This window comes from Dreissena polymorpha, chromosome 7 (assembly GCF_020536995.1).
Source record: "Dreissena polymorpha isolate Duluth1 chromosome 7, UMN_Dpol_1.0, whole genome shotgun sequence".
Lineage (NCBI taxonomy): Eukaryota > Metazoa > Mollusca > Bivalvia > Myida > Dreissenidae > Dreissena > Dreissena polymorpha.
In genome coordinates, this window is record NC_068361.1 from 39,253,759 (window position 1) to 39,276,103 (window position 22,345).

A 22,345-nucleotide genomic window follows, 5' to 3' on the forward strand; every position below is an offset into this window, starting at 1 on the left:
ATTGTTAGGATATATTATTCCCATTATTATTAAACCATTCAAATATATTTTCTACGATGAGGAATAAATTTATTTCAATGTAATAAGATATTTTTTTTTATTATCATATGTGAAAAAAAATATGTATATTTTTTTTAAGGGCAGGGGGGGGGCCTAGGGAGGGCAGGGCGGAGGTTCCGAAGGGCAGGGCGCCTTTCAATTTAGGCTTAGCTGGAGCACTGATTTAAATTTAACTTTGTGAGGGACTACAAATGCATCAAAATGCATATCTAAGTGGTAAAGGGATATGGGTACATTTTTGTGACACCCACTTTCACTATTAATGGCATAATATCAGAACATGGATGAAAAATTTGCGACATTGAACATGCCACAATAGCTAGATTGGTCATATAAGAATCATGTGATTTCCCATAAATAAAATAAAGCTTTATATTACATTAAAATATAATCAGCAACACAAACAAATATGACTTTCTTTATCAAAATCTGTTTATCAATATTAACGATTTAAACATTCAAATTTGAAGGAGGAGTTCTTTTGAAAAGTGAAGGTCTAAATGTCCTGGCCTGTTTTGGAACTTTTGCTCATAATATTTGTATGCTTTGAAGTTTTGCCTAATGGTGTTTATATGTCAATTTATTAAGTGAAATGATAATGCGTTTTGACAGAAAACTTGAAGCGTTTCCTTAAGCATGTTCATCCTTGCACCAAGAAATGCCTATAATTGCACTAAATGCCTATAATTGCACTAAATGCCTATAATTGCACTTTCGGCTTTCTTCTGGAAATATTTGGTATTAAGTATTAGTCCCATTTAACTTCCTTGAATAAATACATGCCTTGTTAAGTGGGACAAAATTACTGAGTATCAAACTATTGGTTCAGTTCTGTGTTTTCAGAGTCAAGTTTTATTAATGTTTTGATTTATCCTGATTGGAAAAAGTGACATTATTTATTTATGATCGTATTAAAAATCTATAATATAGTGGTTTCCAATTGAATAGCTGGAAGGATTGATAATGTTTGCAATAAATGAAACAGATCTTTTTTAGAAAGACTTGTTTGCAGATTTTTTAAATTATAGCAACACATAAGGAGACATATTTTTGTTCCCTAACGGTTTAACCGGAGGGGACTTATGGTTTGCGCTCTGGGTTTTCGTCAGTCCGTGAGTCTGTCACACTTTTCTGGATCCTGCTATAACTTTAAAAATTCTTAATATTTTGTCATGAAACTTGAAACATGGATAGATAAAAATATGGACATTATGCACGTCATTTCAATTTGTTCCTACGTCAAAAATTCTGGTTGCTATGGCAACAAAAAGACTAGAAATACTGTTGAAAATGGTGGTTTTCTGGATCCTGCGATAACTTTTAAAGTTCTTCATATTTTTTCATGAAACTTGAAACATGGATATATGGCAATATGGACATTATGCACGTCATTTTGTTCCTACATGTACGTCAAAAATTCTGGTTGCTATGGCAACAAATATATATATATAAAAATTCTGACAATTGTGGAATATCTGACAATGGTGGAGCCGGAAGGGGACATATATTGCTTTATTTGCCTTCCTATCAAATCCTGGACCTTGTGAAGCAATGCTTAACCCTTTACCCTTAGATACATTTGTTTATGCATTTGTAGTCCCTTAGAAAGTTAAATATGATTAAACATAAGACCTTTCTTACTAGATTCAAGTTTTAAAGGCTTCAACTATAAGAATGATACTGATGAGCAGCAAACAGCATACAACCTAAACAGACTGCAAGTTACTCGCAGGCTGTTCTGGTTTTAAACTGGTTGCAAAAGCCATTTTCACTTAGCTTCTTATGGGTGAAAGGGTTAAAATATTGCATGTAATATCTAGGTCTATTATAGTACCAGTATCCGACAGGGTCGTAAAAATGTCTTAAAATCCACTCTGCTCTGCAGGGCTACCATTGTAACTAGTTGACAAAATCAGGTCGCCCTTACTTGTTACTTAGTTACTTTGTAGTGGCCCCCAGTTTCACAGTTGCCATTATACCAAATTACATGCTTTTTGTCCAAAACAATTGTGAATATCAACACAAATTGATATTCTTAGGGGAACTAAAAGCTGTCAATAAAAATATTACCATATATTCCCTCTACTTGCACATAAATGAACAAAGTGGAATAACCTTGCTTCCAGACAAGAAACTGTTCAACCCTTTCCCACTCAGAGCCAAAGTGGAAATAATAAATGTGCAAACAGCAGGTTTTATGCTGGTTACTGCTCCTAAGTAATCTAAGGTTTGGAAATGAAGCCTTAAAAACTTGAATCTAGTAAGAAAGGTCTTTTATTAAACGTAACTTTCTAAGGGCCTACAAATGCGTGAAAATACGTATCTAAGTGATAAAGGGTAAAAAAAAAGGTGCTGATTGATCTAAAAATGGGGCAGAAGGAATGGGCAGGTATTTCAGATCCCTTTTTAGCCCTGAGCAAACTTTGAGTTGCCAGTGGAAGTTGTCTAGTGGAATTTTACATTGGTGAGTATGAATAATGTCAATTTGACAATATGACAAGATAATTATATTTTTTGTTAGAAACTCATCAAGTGAAGAACATGCATAATTAGAGACCAAAAGTAAAAAATGGAAGAGAAAGTGCAGATGAAAAAGAATCTTTTCAGCTATTTAATATTGAAGGTGGTCATACTGTGACACTGTCTGTGGATCTAATAATTGCCCATCCAATGATTATTTTTGACAGCACTGACAAATGTAAAAAAACGACAAATAACTTCCTTTTAAAGAATATTTGTTAGCTAGTTGTTGATATCAATTGCAGACTGGCATGTCAGAATTAATGCATTTCCCATGTAAAAGTGACTGGTTCGTTACTAGGCTCCTATAATTCTTATGTTATGAAGGTTCCAGATGGTTATTGTCCCCTACCGGTTTCACCGGAGGGGACTAATGGTTTTTGCTCTGTGTGTCTGTCTGTCCGTCTGTCCGTCTGTCCGTCAGTCCGTCGGTCTGTCTGTGAGTCAGTCTGTCGGTCCGTCAGTCTGTCACACTTTTCTGGATCCTGCGATAAATTTGAAAGTTCTTCATATTTTTTCATGAAACTTGAAACATGGACAAATGGCAATATGGAGATTATGCACATGATTTCATTTTGTTCCTACGTAAAGAATTCTGGTTGCTATGGCAACAAATAGACTAGAAATACTGCTGAAAATGTGGATCCTGCTCACTTTTCTGGATCCTGCGATAACTTTGAAAGTTCTTAATATTTTTTCATGAAACTTGCAACATGAATAGATTGCAATATGGACATTATGCACGTCATTTCATTTTGTTCCTACGTCAAAAATTGTGGTTGCTATGGCAACCAAAAAAATTAATTCTGAAAATGGTGGAATTTCTGACAATGGTGGAGCCGGTAGGGGACCATATTGCTTGACAATAGCCTTGTTTTTAATGGATTGGCACATGTATAATGATGCATAACTTTGTATTGTTATTACTAGAATTTTTGCCATATTGATTGGTCAGATACTATTTTTAAATTTGGGTGAATTTAGTCAACTGTTTTGCATGGTTCATGTTGATTATTATTAAATACATTTTAGGAGACTTTTTATGTATTGTTTTTATTAACCAGGTTTTCCGAAGGAAAAAACTGGTTATTAGATTGGCGAATGCGGGCGGGCTGGCTGGCTGGCTGGCGGGCTGGCTGGCTGGCGGGCTGGCGGAATAAGCTTGTCCGGGCCATAACTATGTCGTTCATTGTCAGATTTTAAAATCATTTGGCACATTTGTTCACCATCATTGGACGGTGTGTCGCGCGAAATAATTACGTCGATATCTCCAAGGTCAAGGTCACACTTTGAGTTCAAAGGTCAAAAATGGCCATAAATGAGCTTGTCCGAGCCATAACTATGTCGTTCATCGTCAGATTTTAAAATCATTTGGCACATTTGTTCACCATCATTGGACGGTGTGTCGCGCGAAATAATTACGTCGATATCTCCAAGGTCAAGGTCACACTTTGAGTTCAAAGGTCAAAAATGGCCATAAATGAGCTTGTCCTGGCCATAACTATGTCATTCATTGTGAGATTTTAAAATCATTTGGCACATTTGTTCACCATCATGGGACGGTGTGTCCCACGAAAGAATCACGTCAATATCTCCAATGTCAAGGTCGCCACGACTAAAAATAGATTAAAAAAAAAAAAAAAAACTTACAAAGGGGGTTAATTTTTTTTGGTCATTTCAAAAGTTCAGTTTGAGTTTTCTCCCTTTATCAGATTTTTTTTTCACAATGAAAACCTGGTTTTGTGACAATTTTGTCCCTTGTTAAATATTCACTTATAGCAGATCATTTTTGAAAAATAGATGAGTTCATTTATTGTGTTGTGTTTTAATATACAGCCAATTGTTTAGCATCCATCTAGGAAGTATACAGTTCTAATGAACAATGAAGAATACTGGAGATGAAAATAGACAGTGATTTTTAATTGCTCCCCGAAAATATATTTGGGGAGCATATAGTTGCCTGTTTGTCCTTCCTTTCTTCATTACTTCCTTCCGTCACACTTTTGTTACAGTTTCTCATAGCGCCTTCAATATTTTACCGATCTCTTACATATTTGGTGAGTAGGTACCTTGCATGGACCTCTACCTTTTTGATGAGGTTTGAGGTCATTGGGGTCAAGGTCACCGAGGCTAATAGATTATTTAGATAAATTAATTAACTGTTAATTTTTTTTGGGAAATCTTCAATTGGGATTTTTTAGCCATCATTTGGTCATCACAGTGATTCTCCCCTAACCCATCCAAGCAACTCCTATTTTACTGACTGCAGGTGGCTTTGGCTGTGTCCAAACATATGTCATGTTGGCATTAGTGAAGTTGACATGTTTTTGTTGACCCTTTACCAATCAGAAGCAAAGTGAAAATGGCTATGTGCAAACAACATAAAACCAGAACAGTCTGCGAGTAACTTGCAGTATGTTCAGGTTTTATGCTGTTTGTTGCTCATCAGTATCTAAGGTTTGGAAATGAAGCCTTTTAAACTTGAATCTGGTAAGAAAGGTCTCTAATGAAAATTACCTTTCTTTGGGACTACAAATGCGTGAAAATACTAATCTAAGTGGTAAAGGGTTAAATACATATATAAGTGGTAAAGGGTTAAATACATATTTAAGCGGTAAAGGGTTAAATACATATCTAAGTGGTAAAGGGTTAAATACATATCTATATAAGTGGTAAAGGGTTAAATACATATTTAAGCGGTAAAGGGTTAAATACATTTATAAGTGATAAAGGGTTAAATACATATTTAAGCGGTAAAGGGTTAAATACATATCTAAGTGGTAAAGAGTTAAATACATATCTAAGTGGTAAAGGGTTAAATACATATTTAAGCGGTAAAGGGTTAAATACATATCTAAGTGGTAAAGGGTTAAATACATATTTAAGCGGTAAAGGGTTAAATACATATCTAAGTGGTAAAGGGTTTAATACATATTTAAGCGGTAAAGGGTTAAATACATATTTTAGCGGTAAAGGGTTAAATACATATTTAAGCGGTAAAGGGTTAAAAACATATCTAAGTGGTAAAGGGTTAAATACATATTTAAGCAGAAAAGGGTTAAATACATATTTTAGCGGTAAAGGGTTAAATACATATTTAAGGGGTAAAGGGTTAAAAACATATCTAAGTGGTAAAGGGTTAAATACATATTTAAGCAGAAAAGGGTTAAATACTTATTTAAATTTAAGTGGTAAAGGGTAGGATATGTATCAAAGTGGTTAAATAGGCATCTAAGTGATGAAGAGTTTAATACGTTTCTAAGTGGTAAAGGGTTAAAGCTGTGTCCACTGTTTGTTTCTAGGTGCTTGTTGACAACTATGGAAGATCTGCCTATCTGAAGTCCAAGACACAGAATTCAAGAAAAGTTAGCCGCCTTGGTAAGTATGGATTTCATTGAACAACCCATGTGTTAATGTACAGTACAAGTTGGCCCCCTGGGTTAATAAAGATTTCATTGAACAACCCATGTGTGAATGAACACCATTATTGTGTTGTAAATTATTGTTTTATCAAATGCTTCATGTATACCATGTTAACCCTTTGCATGCTGGGAAATTTGTGGTCTGCTAAAATGTTGTCTGCTGAATTTCTAAAATTAGCATTTTCTTTGATTTTTTTTTCAAAGAAGACACTATCAGAATGGCAATCAGTTTGGATCCTGATGAGATGCCACGTTCTGTTGTGTCTCATCTGGATCCAAACTGTTTGCAAAGGCCTTCATAATTCGGTTCCAGTGCTGAAAGGGTTAATATTGAAATACAACCATAATACCTCCAATTATTTTATATTTGCATCAAAAGCATGTGATAACATGATAGCATTTTCATTGACTACCTTTTCTTTTACTGATTAGGCTAGAATAAAGCCTATCCATGGAATGCAATCAATTTGTTTTCTAAAAATTAATTATACAAATGTCCAGAAATCTGCAGCTGCTCTGTTACTGTTTTATTCCGCTTTTGACCAGTACCACCTTCTTATCAAAGCGCAGAAAGCATTGTAAGTGTTCGCTGTTGTAAAATGTCGTTCTTGATTAGCTTGTGCGCATTACACAGGCTAATCAGTTTGCACAGGCTTATCTTATGTGAAATGCATTAAGCCATGTTTTCCCTGAAAGCAGCCAATATGTCCAGATTTTAATGATAAACACCAGACTGGCCAATCTTGTTTTACAAGCTGTTAAATGCTATGAGTCATATAAACCCATTGCAGTGTACCAATACACAGCGGTTCATCACATTTACATTTATGTTGAGGCACAAACGACAACTCTGCTAGGAGAATGACATTTGTTGTCTGCTGCAACAGGCAGTGGGGTTGTCTTCCATACTGTACCTAAGGCTTCTAACCACATATTGATTTGCAAAATATGGTCTGTAACATTAAAAACCCTTATTTCCAAAAAAGAGCAGCATGTTTGATGTACTTATTATAAAGTTTTGTCCAAGTATAGAAATTCTTTTGTCTGAAGTTATTTTGCTAATGACATTTTAATGATTTAATGTTTCAACCTATAAGTCATTACTGATGTATTTTATTGTGGCTGTGAGAATAATAACAGGACTGAAACAAAAAACAGGTAGTATTAAATTTGACGAATTTAAAATACGCAATGATAATATATTAGCTATGGATTGTTTACTGAGGATTGTTTACTGAGGCATTAACAATGTATTCCAAAGTGCACGGTTTTATGTTCAGAAATTGATTGTTCACCTGTATGATTTGGTTCGGAAGAGTTGGCTATAGCCTTCATGTGTTTACTTGCCATGTACCTCCAATCCATTTATGACTGTCAAATATGGTTGACCTTTGAATGGAGTGGATCAGTGTTCAATAATCGTTGTGTCCCAAATACCCTGGCTGGTGATATATAGCATAAGCATATGCATACAAACCTCACACACAAATATAGGATATATTTGCTTAACTTCTGGATGTAATAAGATTAAAGACTCATAAATGTGTTTTGAAAAGCAAGAAGCGACAGTGTTGGTGTTATTGATAAACAATGAGTTTGCACGTTGTGGTCTTATTTCTGGATTTTACCTTTCAAAAAGTATAGTTAAGTGCATGGATTTTGAGTGATATTTAGTGTGGTGAGGTTCTGATTTAAGTAAAGGAATTAGATCTAATCCAGATCCTTAAGGTGCAGAAGGTAACTTACTTGTTCCAGACACTTGTAAAGTCTATTTTAAATATTCACATTCATCAAATAATAACAGAAAGTTTTGTTTGGACACTATCTATGCTGAAATATAATGGGGATATAGTATATATATTGCACATTTACTTATCTGAAATTTATGCATGATTTATTTCAATCAACTTGCTTATTATACTCATTTCATCTGCACAATTTTTAATCTTTTAAAGAAACATTCACAAACAATATTTAATACTCTGTTAGTTCATAATCTATCTATCTATCTATCTATCTATATATACTGCCAAGCGCCCTTTAGAGCATTATAGGCAGAGGGACATTATCGAGTCCGTTTCCTGGGAAGAACCAGTACTAGGTGTCTATGGAGGAGATAATGAGAATGCTCCCCGAGTGGGAAGCGAACCCACAAACTCCCGATCGCTAGGCGGACACCTCATCCACTACACCACCGCGATCTAATGGTGCACATATATTGTCCACAAATTCACGTAATTTTCACCCAATTGCCAATTGCAATGGTTTGCATTTCTTGATTAATAATACAGAAATAAATATTCAACTATTATCTATTAAATTCACAGAGATTTCGTCCAATTTGAAAGGTTTGCATTAAATTATACTTCACAGATACAGGATTGTATTGACATTGTAAATTTATTGCACCCAATTTTGAAGTGTGAATTGAACTCATATGCAATAATATTCAAATGCAAGGCGAAGTTTTATGATGGATATTTTTTCTTTATTTATCAAGGGTTTAAATGCTATTGAAGTATTTGGTTCAATCATTTTTTACTGTTTGAAAATGGCAGCATTTCTATTTTATAGCATTTGAGGCTTTAATTGTCATTCAGGTTTAAATTCAACATTGATAGACCTAATAATGGGTTTTAGCTGTCAAGTTTGTATTTTTGAGAGTATTTTTAGTAACGCTATTTAAATTCAATAATTATTGTGGGTTAAGAATAAATGTAAACAGTCTTCTTTGAATGACAAATGTTGAATTTAATAAGCAAACTTTCTGACTTTAAGTACCTTCAAATTGATTTTGACTGCGAGAGGTATTGCCCTCTGGTGGACAAATTAATAGGGTTCAGATATTTGCTAAAAGCTATATATCACTTACAATTATTAATATTAACATTTGATTGTGTTTTTCACTATTTTTGGAATGGGGCCAGGTCCCTTTGGATTGGGCAAAATTGCAGTATTTTGACTTTAAAAATTGGGAAATTAGTGTTGTTGTTTTGCTAACAAATGCTTAAACATTGAGAATAAAAGTGTTTTCAATATTATATTTACTAAGATTAAACTAATAGAGCTGGATTAAAGATAAACAAAATATTGAGATGTAAAAAAAAAAATATATTTATTTTTTAAACCTTCAATTGGGAATTTGTATGCCTATTATGGAAAACTATATACTTTTATCTATTGGGTACGTGGCACCGACATTGAATAGAAAAAAGCACTGCATTTAGATTAACATTAGGAGGTTAAGGCTGTTAAAAATTATACTTTTGCTGTACACAAATACTTAGTTCAAGCTGTCATTAAGTTGTTTTTCAATATACGTTTTTCCCTAATTAATAATTATTTTCCTTAAATGCCAATACAATTGCTTTTGTTGCCAACAATTTGAACGACATATAGAGGGAAAAAAGACCCTGTCCAATTTTTCACCATATCACTCGCTTACTACATTAAATTTAATAGGCTTAATTAAATAGTTTTCTGAATTCTCCATATTTTCACAATTTTATGACATCTGATCATTAATTCTTTTTTTCTTTCTGTTGCATGAACCAACGTTACAAACCTTGTTAGTAGGCAATTTGTTTTTTGTGACATATACATTATTATTGATGTTTATTAATCACCGTATTTTAAATTCATTTTGATTACACTTTCCTGTACGCATTGAAAAAAGCTGTATCTCACGTTTTGTAATCATTTAAATGTCATATGATACCCGAGTAATTGTATTTAAGTGTAGCGAAACAAATAATTCCCATACGTTTTTTCTCCTCTAATGTGCCACCTATGCCTTTCAAGGGCAAATTCACATTTTGTAAGCATTATTTATTACCTATATTGGATCAGTCAGTGTAAGAATGTTTGTACTTTTCTCAATGCCAGAACAATTTATTAACAATAAATTTTGTAATAATGGTGCTCATTGATAATATGTCACTACACTGTTGTGTAGGAATTATAATTTACACACACTATTTTGTTAACACCACTTTATTTCTGAACAGTTTAACAATAACTAACCTGCAATTTATTATTTCGAAGGCATTTTGTATTATGGTACACGTCCACAAAGACTTTGCTGTGTCAGTAAAAATATAACTTATGAATGAACAATAAAAATATTAAATTAAAATAATAGAGAACCAATTGACTGCACTTGTTATTTATCATGTTAAGCCACTTTATTTTTGGTTTACTGTGACATTTGATTTCCATGCTATATGCATATAACTAGACTGAACAAAACTTTTTTGATAAGTTGAATTGAAAATGAAGTAAACAACATTAAATCAAATGCACCAGAAACTGAATGTTTTCCCTTGTCAGCAAAGTAATATGATTCTGTTTGAAAAAATATGTGTGTTTGAAAACTGAGGTTTAATTTCCCATTTACTAAGCCAATTAGTGACATAAATATTGGACATTGTCCAGGGATTAGGAACCATGATTAATCTTAACTATTGTGCAATTTTAACCTACCATGGAATGTTTTTCAACCATTAAGAATAATTGGTTTTATATCAACAATTACGAATAATTGGTTTTCTAATGCTTTCTTCTGCAAAGTTGCAATATTTTTTTTGCATGAATTTCAATAATTGACAGACACAAAACTTAACTTAAATTGTGAAATGTAAGGAAGATATTCAAAAACAAGTAGTGTTTTGTCAAAATAAAAAGTATGGACAAAAAGTGACTTATGATTTTATTCTTACTTTAGAGGGTGATGCAACACAATTAAGGGCTTCAAGAACTGTTGTGACCTTTCATTCAATCCACTGTGTGTTTTTAGTCCACCTGTCTTGTGTGCTTTCCACTGGTCAGTGGTTCAGTCCACAGGACCTCTGTGCTTTCCACTGGTCAGTGGTTCAGTCCACAGGACTTGTGTGCTTTCCTCCGGTCAGTGGTCCAGTCCACAGGGCTTGTGTGCTTTCCACTGGTCAGTTGTCCTGTGGTCCACAGGACTTGTGTGCATTCCATGGATCAGTGGTCCAGTCCACAGGACCTGTGAGCATTCCATGGATCAGTGGTTCAGTCCACAGGACTTGTGTGCATTCAATGGAATAGAATTTGTTCAGTCCACATGCCTTTTATGCATTCCATGGATCAGATGTTCAGTCCACATGTCTTGTGTGCATTCCATGAAGCATAGGTTCAGTCCACAGGGCTTGTGTGCATTCTATGGATCAGAGGTTCAGTCCACAGGACTTGATTTCATTCCATGGATCAGTGGTTCAGTCCACTGGGCTTGTGTGCATTCTATGGATCAGAGGTTCAGTCCACAGGACTTGTGTGCATTCTATGGATCAGAGGTTCAGTCCACAGGGCTTGTGTGCATTCCATGGATCAGTGGTTCAGTCCACAGGACTTGTGTGCATTCTAAGGATCAGATGTTCAGTCCACAGGACTTGTGTGCATTCTAAGGGTCAGAGGTTCAGTCGAAAGGACTTGTATGCATTCTAAGGATCAGATGTTCAGTCCACAGGTCTTGTGTGCATTCCATGGATCAGTGGTTCAGTCCACAGGACTTGTATGTATTCCATGGGTCAGAGGTTCAGTCCACAGGACTTGTATGTACTCCATGGATCAGAGGTTGAGTCCCCAGGTCATATGTTTGTATATGCATGTATGTTCTTGTGTGCAGGTGGAAAGTGTCATCCCTGATTAGCCTGAGTGGACTGCTAAGGCTAATATGGGAGCCCTGAGTGGACTGCTAAGGCTAATATGGGAGCACATTCCTGAGTGGACTGCTAAGGCTAATATGGGAGCCCTGAGTGGACTGCTAAGGCTAATATGGGAGCCCTGAGTGGACTGCTAAGGCTAATATGGGAGCCCTGAGTGGACTGCCAAGGCTAATATGGGAGCCCTGAGTGGACTGCTAAGGCTAATATGGGAGCACACTTTGCATAAAGCCCTGTTTTTCCAAAGTGATGCTCATATTGAATACTATTTTCAGAGGACAAGTACAGTGAAGACCAAGATGAACTCAAGGAAATCAGGAAGAAGTCGTCTACAAGAAAACAAGAGCATAAAGCCGCCAACACAAGAGTAAAACCACAGTCGCTGCAACTACAAGAGAAGAAATATGGTAACCATGACAATCTTGACCAAGGTCATAGCCTTAGAAACAAAGTGACAGGCAACAGACATGTGGAGTTTTCAGACCATGTCCATGTGCGAAGCAATCATAACACAGTGAACAATGGCTATCACTTGGACAGTAGCGAGGAACAATCCACTTTGACAAATTCACGGGACATAAGGGAAACAGAGATTAATTTTCTTAATAACAATTTGACACGAAATTTACATGCACTCTCCAGTGATGATCGAGGATTGACCCATGTGAGTGTGACCGTACCTGGGGCGACCAATCAGAAAACTGCATTCAGTAGCAGATCAGGATCAAATAGGAAATCTGGTGCAGACCCAAAGTCACAATTTCTCGATCTTGTTTCGGAATCGCCAGAGATGGATGGGCGGATATCAGATGCATCACATTCGGATAGCGAATCTGGACGCTCGCGGAAATTCAAAGGGATTAAAAATCTAGACCCAGGTGAGTGAAGAATTGTTGTTTAAGTGGAAAATGAATTTTATTATACAACGGAAAGTTGTGGACCTTGTTATTCCCCAACAGGGATGGGGTATATTGAAGTAACTCTGTTTTAGCTCACCTGAGCCAGGGCTTTTTCTTCAGCTACGGCCTCATAAAGGCCCCTTTCCCCAAGAAAAAGGCCCCTTTTCCTTAAGAATATTTTTATGCCCCCCTTCGAAGAAGAGGGGGTATATTGCTTTGCTCATGTCGGTCTGTCGGTCCGTCCACCAGGTGGTTGTCAGACGATAACTCAAGAACGCTTGGGCCTAGGATCATGAAACTTGATAGGTAGATTGATCATGACTCGCAGATGACCCCTATTGATTTTCAGGTCACTAGGTCAAAGGTCAAGGTCACAGTGACCCGAAATAGTAAAATGGTTTCCAGATGATAACTCAAGAACGCTTAGGCCTAGGATCATGAAACTTGATAGGTATATTGATCAGGACTTGCAGAGGACCCCTATTGATTGTGAGGTCACTAGGTCAAAGGTCAAGGTCACAGTGACCCGAAATAGTAAAATGGTTTCCGGATGATAACTCAAGAACGCTTAAGCCTAGGATCATGAAACTTGATAGGTAGATTGATCATGACTCCCAGATGACCCCTATTGATTTTCAGGTCACTAGATCAAAGGTCAAGGTCACGATGACCCGAAATAGTAAAATGGTTTCCGGATGATAACTGAAGAACGCTTATTCCTAGGATCATGAAACTTGATAGGTAGAATGATCATGACTCGCAGATGACCCCTATTGATTTTCAGGTCACTAGGTCAAAGGTCAAGGTCACGGTGACCCGAAATAGTAAAATGGTGTCCGGATGATAACTCAATAATGCTTATGGCTAGGATCATGAAACTTCATTGGTACATTGATCATGACTGGCAGATGACCCCTATTGATTTTCAGGTCACTAGGTCAAAGGTCAAGGTCACAGTGACAAAAAACATATATACACGATGGCTCTCACTACAAAGGAGAGCCCATATGGGGGGCATGCATGTTTTACAAACAGCCCTTGTTTTTAAATGCTGCACTTTGACCCAAATTTCAAGCCTACTTAAGGATTTTTTTTCCACTTTCTCATTTTTGTCAGTTATATTTCTCCCAAAATCGAAGGCCATGCCCTTTCCCCAAATTAAGAAAAAAGCCTTGCCTGAGCACAAGCTCATGGTGAGCTTTTGTGATGGCCTTTTGTCAGTCATGCTTTGTCCGTTGTCAACATTTACCTTGTTAACACTTTAGAGGCCACATATATTTTCCAATATTCATGCAACAATGTAAAATTGCTGATTTTGCTTATGTGAAAAGGAAGAAATTTTGAAGTTATTAATTATATTGATCAGTGCACAAAGTTTATACTTTTGTTTTTTGGGTATTGTTTTGTTGAGTTACTTGACACCATTGTGACCTACACTGGAGTACTCCTTATGTACATGTACTCAACAATTAAATCTAATGAACCATTTCCATTTACGTTGTAATTGAATTTTAACATTTTCAGTTCGTGGTTAACAGTACAACTTACTATGATTATAAACATATTGATTTAGATTATTTTACTGCTGAACATTTTCTGTAAATGGATACTTTGTAAGGTATAATAATTGAACATTGATATGGGCTATTGTTTTTGTTTGAATAACATGGACAATTAAACCTTATCTCTTAAAGGAGAAGACAGAAGGCAGAATTTGATCAGCCTATCTCTTCAATACAAGGAGGGCTCAATGTTAAAAACTATACACTATCAAGTGTTGATGCATGTTAACCTTTTGCATGCTGGGAAATTTGTCATCTGCTAAAATGTCGTCTGATGAATTTCTTAAATGAGCATTTTCTTCGATTTTTATGTCCCCCACTATAGTAGTGGGGGACATATCATGTTTTTGCCCTGTCTGTTGGTTGGTCTGTTTGCGCCAACTTTAACATTTTGCAATAACTTTTGCTATATTGAATATAGCAACTTGATATTTGGCATGCATGTGTATCTCATGGAGCTGCACATTTTGAGTGGTGAAAGGTCAAGGTCATCCTTCAAAGTCAGAGGTCAAATATATGTGGCCAAAATCGCTCATTTTATGAATACTTTTGCAATATTGAAGATAGCAACTTGATATTTTGCATGCATGTGTATCTCATAGAGCTGCCCCCCCCCAAAAGAATATTTTTTTTCCTTTTTTTATTTTTGAAAGATCGTCTAATAAATGACCACACCCCACATTAAACCTCCCCCCCCCCTCTCAACCCCTACCCCCCCCCCCCCACAAAAAATATTTTTTTCCCTTTTTTTGTTTTTTGAAAGATCGTCTAATAAATTATTGAATATGAACAATTTCCCCATGATGGCTTATGTTATACTGTCAAGCACTCAAATAGTCGAGCCCGTTGTCCTCTGACAGCTCTTGTTTTATGCCTCGGAAGGATGGCATATAGCAGTCGCACTGTCCGTCAGTCTATCTGTCCGTCGCACTTTTACGTTTAGGTTTCGAAAAATGCTCATAATTTCTATGTTGATGCAGATGTAACCTTCATATTTGGTATGCATGTGTATATGGACAAAGCCTTTCCATACGCGCACAAATTTTGACCCCTTTGACCTTGAACTTGAACTTAGGGTCCGCGTTTAGGTTTTCGAAATCTGCGTATAGGTTTCGAAAAAGCGTTTTTTGGGGGGCATATGTCTTCCGATGGAGACAGCTCTTGTTCCATTTGGAATGGGTCCTCATACAGGCCCTTATTTTGAACAAAAAAAATACACCTGATGTGAGCTCATCTAAGTAACATTTTAGAGTTGACTAAAAAATCGTCTCATGAGTCGAAGTTGGTCGACTCATACATGTTCAAAGCTTTTGTGGTTACACTATTTTGGCGATAAAAATCATATATAGTTCTGAGAATGCTTGATTCCTTCATTAGAAATTTTGGATGAAGTTGGAACATGATGAACACATTTAATAAATTCATGTTGTTATTGATACTTTTGTATATTTTATTTTTCTTGCAAAAAGCATATCCACTGATTAATGATCCAGTTAAGAAAAGAGTCTGGTAAAAAAGTTATATTTGGTAAATCATTCTGCATTTTTCATTTGAGGTTAAGAGCAAGTGTTATTTATTGTAGCTGAGACTGGAATGAAAACAAAAGTCAGGGCCCTTGGAACTTGCTACACTTGGGAGATTAGGTCCGGCCGGGGCCCTTAGAGGCGGGGAATTTCATGTTGTTTTGGGCGAAAAGGGGAATTTTAGAAGATCTTTTCACCAACCATTCATCACTTAAAATTGCTATGTTTTAATGTAATTTACATAAAAATACATTTGATCAAAGGTTAATAGCACGCTACCAGCTGGCAAAAAAGGTACAAAAGTAAAATAAAATAAAATAATAATAATAAAAATAAATTTGAAGGGGGGGATTATTTGCTGAAATAGGGGAAAAAAGTAAACTATTTTAAGGGGGAAATGGGGCAGAATTTCGTCCCCAAAAACGGCCAAACGAGGGCTCTGAAAGTTCATATCACAGCCCATCAGTCTGTTCATTATCTTACTATTATGGCAAGCTTGTATTCAAATGAAAGCTGTAGGCAAATCGGTAATAAGCCGAAATCTGTGAACAATGTGCACTTGATTGCTGCTTATCACCAGTATAATTCTGCTCTTAAGATTCCTTGATTGGGTGGCCCCCTATGCATGGATGACACCGCTGAAAAAATGGGGGGTCGTTGGTAATTGTTAAACAAGCACTTGACGAAAAGGCACAAGAATGCGCAAGTTCATTAAAGTCTGCCTGATTACGTTATCGGACACTTACCAAAAAGAAAAAATACAAAAAACTGTGGGCCAAAGTTTTTCCATTCATTTTTCATGACCATGTTTAATTTAGTATCATTTGTAAATATTGTTTAAGATAAGTTGTGTTGATTTAGCTTTCTTGGCTGGGCAGGCTGAAAGTAAGGCTTCACTGTTTAAATACAACTTCTTAAGTATTAGGAGAATTTATCTGTTGTGGAGAACTGTTTTGTATTAGACTGTCAAATTATGGTCGTTTACTTCTTGCTAGTTGGCCAGAAATCAGGCCTTTTGCTAGCAATAATTGAAATGCCTTTTCAGTCAAAGAGATATTGTTCAATTTGTCTTTATATAATATGTATTTAGCACTTTCACTGTAGCAGAACACAAATTTATCTTAAAGGTTTCCTTAAATTTGCACAAATAACATTACCTGATTTTACTTTTTATGTCCCCAACCCACTATAGTAGGGGACATATTGTTTTTGCCCTGTCTGTTGGTCTGTACGTTGGTCTGTTTGTCTTTTTGCTCCAACTTTAACATTTGCAATAACTTTTTCAATATTCAAGATAGCAACTTGATATTTGGCATGCATGTGTATCTCATGAAGCTGCACATTTTGAGTGGTGAAAGGTCAAGTTCAAGGTCATCCTTCAAGGTCAGAGGTCAAATATATGTGGCCAAAATCGCTCATTTTATGAATACTTTTGCAATATTGAAGATAGCAACTTGATATTTGGCATGCATGTGTATCTCATGGAGCTGCACATTTTGAGTGGTGAAAGGTCAAGGTCATCCTTCAAGGTCAGAGGTCAAATATATGTGGCCAAAATCGCTCATTTTATGAATACTTTGGCAATATTGAAGATACCAACTTGATATTTGGCATGCATGTGTATCTCATGGAGCCGCACATTTTGAGTGGTGAAAGGTCAAGGTCAGAGGTCAAGTATATGTGGCCAAAATTGGTCATTTTATGAATGCTTTGGCAATATTGAAGATACCAACTTGATATTTGGCATGCATGTGTATCTCATGGAGCCACACATTTTGAGTGGTGAAAAAAAAAAAAATCAAAGCGGCAAAGAGGGGGACATAGTGTTTCTGACAAACACATTTTTATGCCCCCAGAACATAGGTTCTGGGGGCATATTAAAATGGCACCGTCTATCTGTCAGTCAGTCAGTCAGTTAGTCTGTCAGGATTATTTTTCGCTCAATAAGTCAAGCAATTGTCATCTGATCTTCACAAAACTTCGATAATCGGCCAAATTGACCCAGACACTCTTGAGTTACGGCCCTTGAATCATCGTAAAATTTGTTTTTTTCTTGTTTCCGCTCAATAACTCAAGCAAATTTCATAGGATCTTCACCAAACTTCATGAAAATGTGTAAGGCATTAATATCTAGGTCAAGTTTGATATTCGGCCAAATTGACTCAGACACTTTTGAGTTACGGCCCTTGAATCATCGAAAAATGGCGTTTTTTCTCGTTTCCGCTCAATAACTCAAGCATATGTCATAAGATCTTCGCCACACTTCATGAAAATGTGTTAGTTCATGAGATTTAGGTCAAGTTTGATAATCAGCCAAATTGACCAAGACACTCCTGAGTTACGGCCCTTGAATCAGCGAAAAATTGAGTTTTTTTCTTGTTTCCGCTCAATAACTCGAGCAATTGTCATCGGATCTTCATCAAACTTCATGAAAATGTGTAAGACAATAAAATCTAGGTTAAGTTTAATAATCAGCCAAATTTACGGAGGCACTTCTGTGTTACGGCCCTTGAATCATAAAAAAATTGCATTTCCGCTCGAAAAATGCTCAAAACTTCTATGTTGCTTCATTTGTAACCTTCATATTTGGTGTGCATGTTTATATGGACATGGTCTTTCCATACGCACACATATTTTGACCCCTTTGACCTTGAGTTTAGGGTCCGTGTTAAGGTTTCGAAATCTGCGTATAGCTTTTGAACAAGCGTTTTTCGGGGGCATTTGTCTTCCGATGGAGACAGCTCTTGTTCTTGTTTATTTCTAGCTCATCTGATCACATCTATATATAGTGCTCATGGTGAGCTGTTAGGATACCATGTTTTCCTTTGACGCTGCACAAGTGCATGCTGGCATTGACTTTTTATTTGAATGACCAGTCTACTCCTTAAAGCGGCCGTCCAACAGATTGTGGCATGTATTGAAGCTTGTCATTAAATGCTTTAAATGCTTTATATTGATAAATTTAAACATTTGAACTAAAAATCTCTTGTAAAAAAAACAACAAGAAAAAAGAAAAAAAAGTAAACCTCAATAGGGCTCGAACCACTGACCCCTGGATTCCTGGAGTAAAAAGCCTCCCGCCTAGACCACTCCACCATCAACGCTCATGTTTTAAGCGGATGTATTTTATAGCTATATAAGCAATCCTTGTAGTTTCCCAAAATATTGTTTCGCGTCGATACGACGCTTTATCTGTTGGATGGCCCCTTTAACCCTTGTTGGACGGCCCCTTTAACCCTTGGGTAGATTTTAATGATTCTTTACAGGAGGAATTATCCTCTTGCAAAGTAGTTCAAATTGTTCTTTCCCATTGCATATTTAACCTTTTGCATGCTGGGAAATTTGTCGTCTGCTTAAATGTCGTCTGCTGAATTTCTCAAATTAGCATTTTCTTTGATTTTTTTCAAAGAATACTATCAGAATAGCAAACAGTTTGGATCCTGATGAGACGCCACGTTCTGTGGCGTCTCATCTGGATCCAAACTGTTTGCACAGGCCTTTAAAATTCGGTTCCCGCACTGAAAGGGTTAAATTACTAGAGATTAACATAGATTTTAAAAATCTCTTAAACCATAATGGTCATATAAATAATAAAATAATATATTTGGTCTAACATTATCTAGTGGTCTTCTACTTATTTGTTCAAGTCATGCCCCTGAGGTAAAAAGTAACCAAGCTCCAGGGGCACCTTATTTATTTTGAGTTATATAGCATAATGACTAAACCCTTTCCCCCTTAGACGCAAAGTTAAAATGGCTATGTGCAGTTTTACTCGCAGCCTGTTCAGGTTTTATGCTGTTTGCTGCTCATCAGTATCTAAGGTTTGGAGATGAAGCCTTAAACACTCGAATCCAGTAAGAAAGGTCTTAAATAAAATATAACTTTCTAAGGGACTACAGATGCGTGAAAATTTGTATCTAAGTGGTAAAGAGTTAAAGATTTTTCACACATGTTCGTGAGAGATATGAATTGTTTTCTTTCATGGAATATCCCACACAGCCAGAATTTTAAGATTTTGATCTAAGGAGCATATATGGTAACAGTATGTTGTCTTTAATAATGATTATAGTGTTTACATTAATAAATGATTGGGCACCCATTCTTGTTAGGCCTAAATTAAAATTGAGTTTGTTTGCCCTTTACCGACCGACCCACTTTTTACCCCCCGACCCAAAAAATTTTATTGCGATTTCTGAAAACGTATTTTTTTTTTATTTTTTTTTTCGACGATCATAAAAGAGCCGACAGCAATATTTATTCATGCGCGTATTTATATTCTTGTCTATTATTATCGCCCCTGACCGATCTAGGTCGCTCCGATGGTTGGAATTTCATACGCCCCAATATAGACAGTAATGCAAGCGTCTATAACCAGCATCGCGATCGGCGGTGTTCCGTGAAAATGGCCGAACGACATCATACTTAACTATTGGTTTGCGAAAGTAGTCGGACATATACGAGTTTACGTTCGTTGTACACATGCTGTTTACGTGATCCAAGACGGCGGACAATTAAAAGAAATAACGATGCTCAGCGAGGACAAATGACTATCGAATTTACGACGGACATCATATAATTAGTATGGATTAATAAAAAGAGCGTGTCATTCTACGATGGAGCATAAGTTTTAGATACAAATAAAACTCATTTTTTGGGAAATGTATGAACTGAATGTCACAGAACAAGTGTTTGAAAATTGGAATGCAGTCTACTCGCAAGGAAAAATACATCTAACAGTTACAGGATTATCGTTCGAAAATGCAAAATAAAAGACAAACATGATTTGATTTATATGCAAGTGGATCTGTGTTTAATCAGATTCATGTGCATATTCTGCTTTATTATGTTTTCCACACTAAACAGTTTACTGTAATGGCATGTTAGTGAATTGGATATGTAAAGGTAAACTTATTTAATATATTAATGTCTCTTAGCTAAATACATTGACAACACTCAAGTATATATGTTTAAAGCGTTAATATATCCACAAACTGAATCTAACACCCTTAATTTATTTCCCCAAATCAAGTGTTCATGCTTATATTAGTTGCAATAATACAACTCCCAGCTATTGACCCTCTGAGCTGTACGTATGTATATGGCAAGCGGTTCGACGCATAATCCCAAGAAACTAGGTTTCTCATGAGAACCTAGGTTCTCAGAATGAGAACCTAGGTTCTCAGAATGAGAACCTAGGTTCTCATGAGAACCTAGGTTTTCAAATGAGAACCTAGGTTCTCATGAGAACCTAGGTTTTCAAATGAGAACCTAGGTTCTTTTGAAAACCTAGGATACCAAACGAGAACTTAAGTTCTCAGAATGAGAACCTAGGTTCTCATGAGAACCCTAAGGTTCTCATGAGAACCTAAGTTCTATGTGTCTATGAGAACCTAGGTTCTCATGAAAAACCTAGTTTCTCATGAGAACCTAGGTTCTCAAGCGTAAACCAAGGTTTTCAAATGAGAACCTAGGTTCTCATCAGAAACCTAGGTTCTCATGAGAACCTAGGTTTTCATGAGAACCTAGGTTCTCATGAGAAACCTGGTTTCTTGGGATTTCATAAACCTTGGTTCTCATGAGAACCTAAGTTCTCATGAGAACCTAGGTTCTCGTGAGAAACCTGGTTTCTTGGGATTTCAATAACCTAGGTTCTCATGAGAACCTAGGTTCTCTGAGAACCTAGGTTCTCAGAGAACCTAGGTTTTCAGAGAACCTAGGTTCTCTGAGAAACCTAGTTTCTTGGGATTATGCGTCGAACCGCGTGCCATAATTAACCTCCAGTTGTCTCCCATTGCTTGGTACACGCTGGCGGCATATGTGTAACATGAATAGAAATAGGCGTGAAACCGTGAATGTTTCTCCCCAAGAGCATTTTCTGAACAATGTTCAGACAATGCTCAGTAATATTCTACGAAACTTATCTTTTGAATATTTGTGACCACAGGCATTAGCCGTCAGTGACCGCCTCTTGTTCATGTTTCCGTGCATGGGTGTTATTTAGGAATGAAATTAGTAAAGTAATCGGTCGACATTGGTCTGAACACGTTAATAAAAAATTGAACTGTTTATGAAATACATCTTTAATTGTAAATATTATTTTGAGACTAAAAATTCAGATCAATCGTTACATAATATATTGTTACAGCATTAAATGAGTTTCAAATATTCAATTCCCTTGTTCGGGCCTCAAACGACTGTACGGTACAGTTTTCTATTTTAAGTATGTCTGTGACCTACATGTAGGAAGCAATCATTATGGTATAAAATACAAGTTTTATCCCTATTGATTATGTGTAATAATGTATTATTCAATAGTAAGATATCGGCAACACTGCAAGAAAAACTTATGCGCTAAAGACATTGCAAACATATTTCAATAACTTGAGATATCTGCAAAAATAAAGTTCTTAACGGCGTGTTTTCATTCTGTCCAGCCCGTGTGTAATCATATGTGAACCCCATTGATCCTGCGCCCTGAATAATATGTGTCCCGTATTCCAAACAAGCAAGTTTACGCCGTCCGACGCGTAATTATGAAAACCTAGGTTCTCTAAGAACCTAGGTTCTCAGAGAACCTAGGTTTTCAGAGAACCTAGGTTTTCAGAGAACCTAGGTTCTCAGAGAACCTAGGTTTTTCAAAGAACCTAGGTTCTCAAGAGAACCTGGGTTCTATGA

The 22,345-nt window shown here is 36.2% G+C and overlaps 1 protein-coding gene across 1 annotated transcript in view; it reads left to right on the top strand.

Annotated features, from left to right (window-relative positions):
* The window catches only part of LOC127839645 (centrosome-associated protein 350-like), a 121,544-nt gene that overhangs the window by 24,794 nt on the left and 74,405 nt on the right, over nt 1-22,345 (top strand). Inside the window, exons 5-6 of the mRNA XM_052368030.1 lie at nt 5,883-5,958; nt 11,962-12,564. Of these exons, the coding sequence (XP_052223990.1) occupies nt 5,883-5,958; nt 11,962-12,564 (679 nt within the window). The remainder of the gene's footprint in view (nt 1-5,882; nt 5,959-11,961; nt 12,565-22,345) is intronic.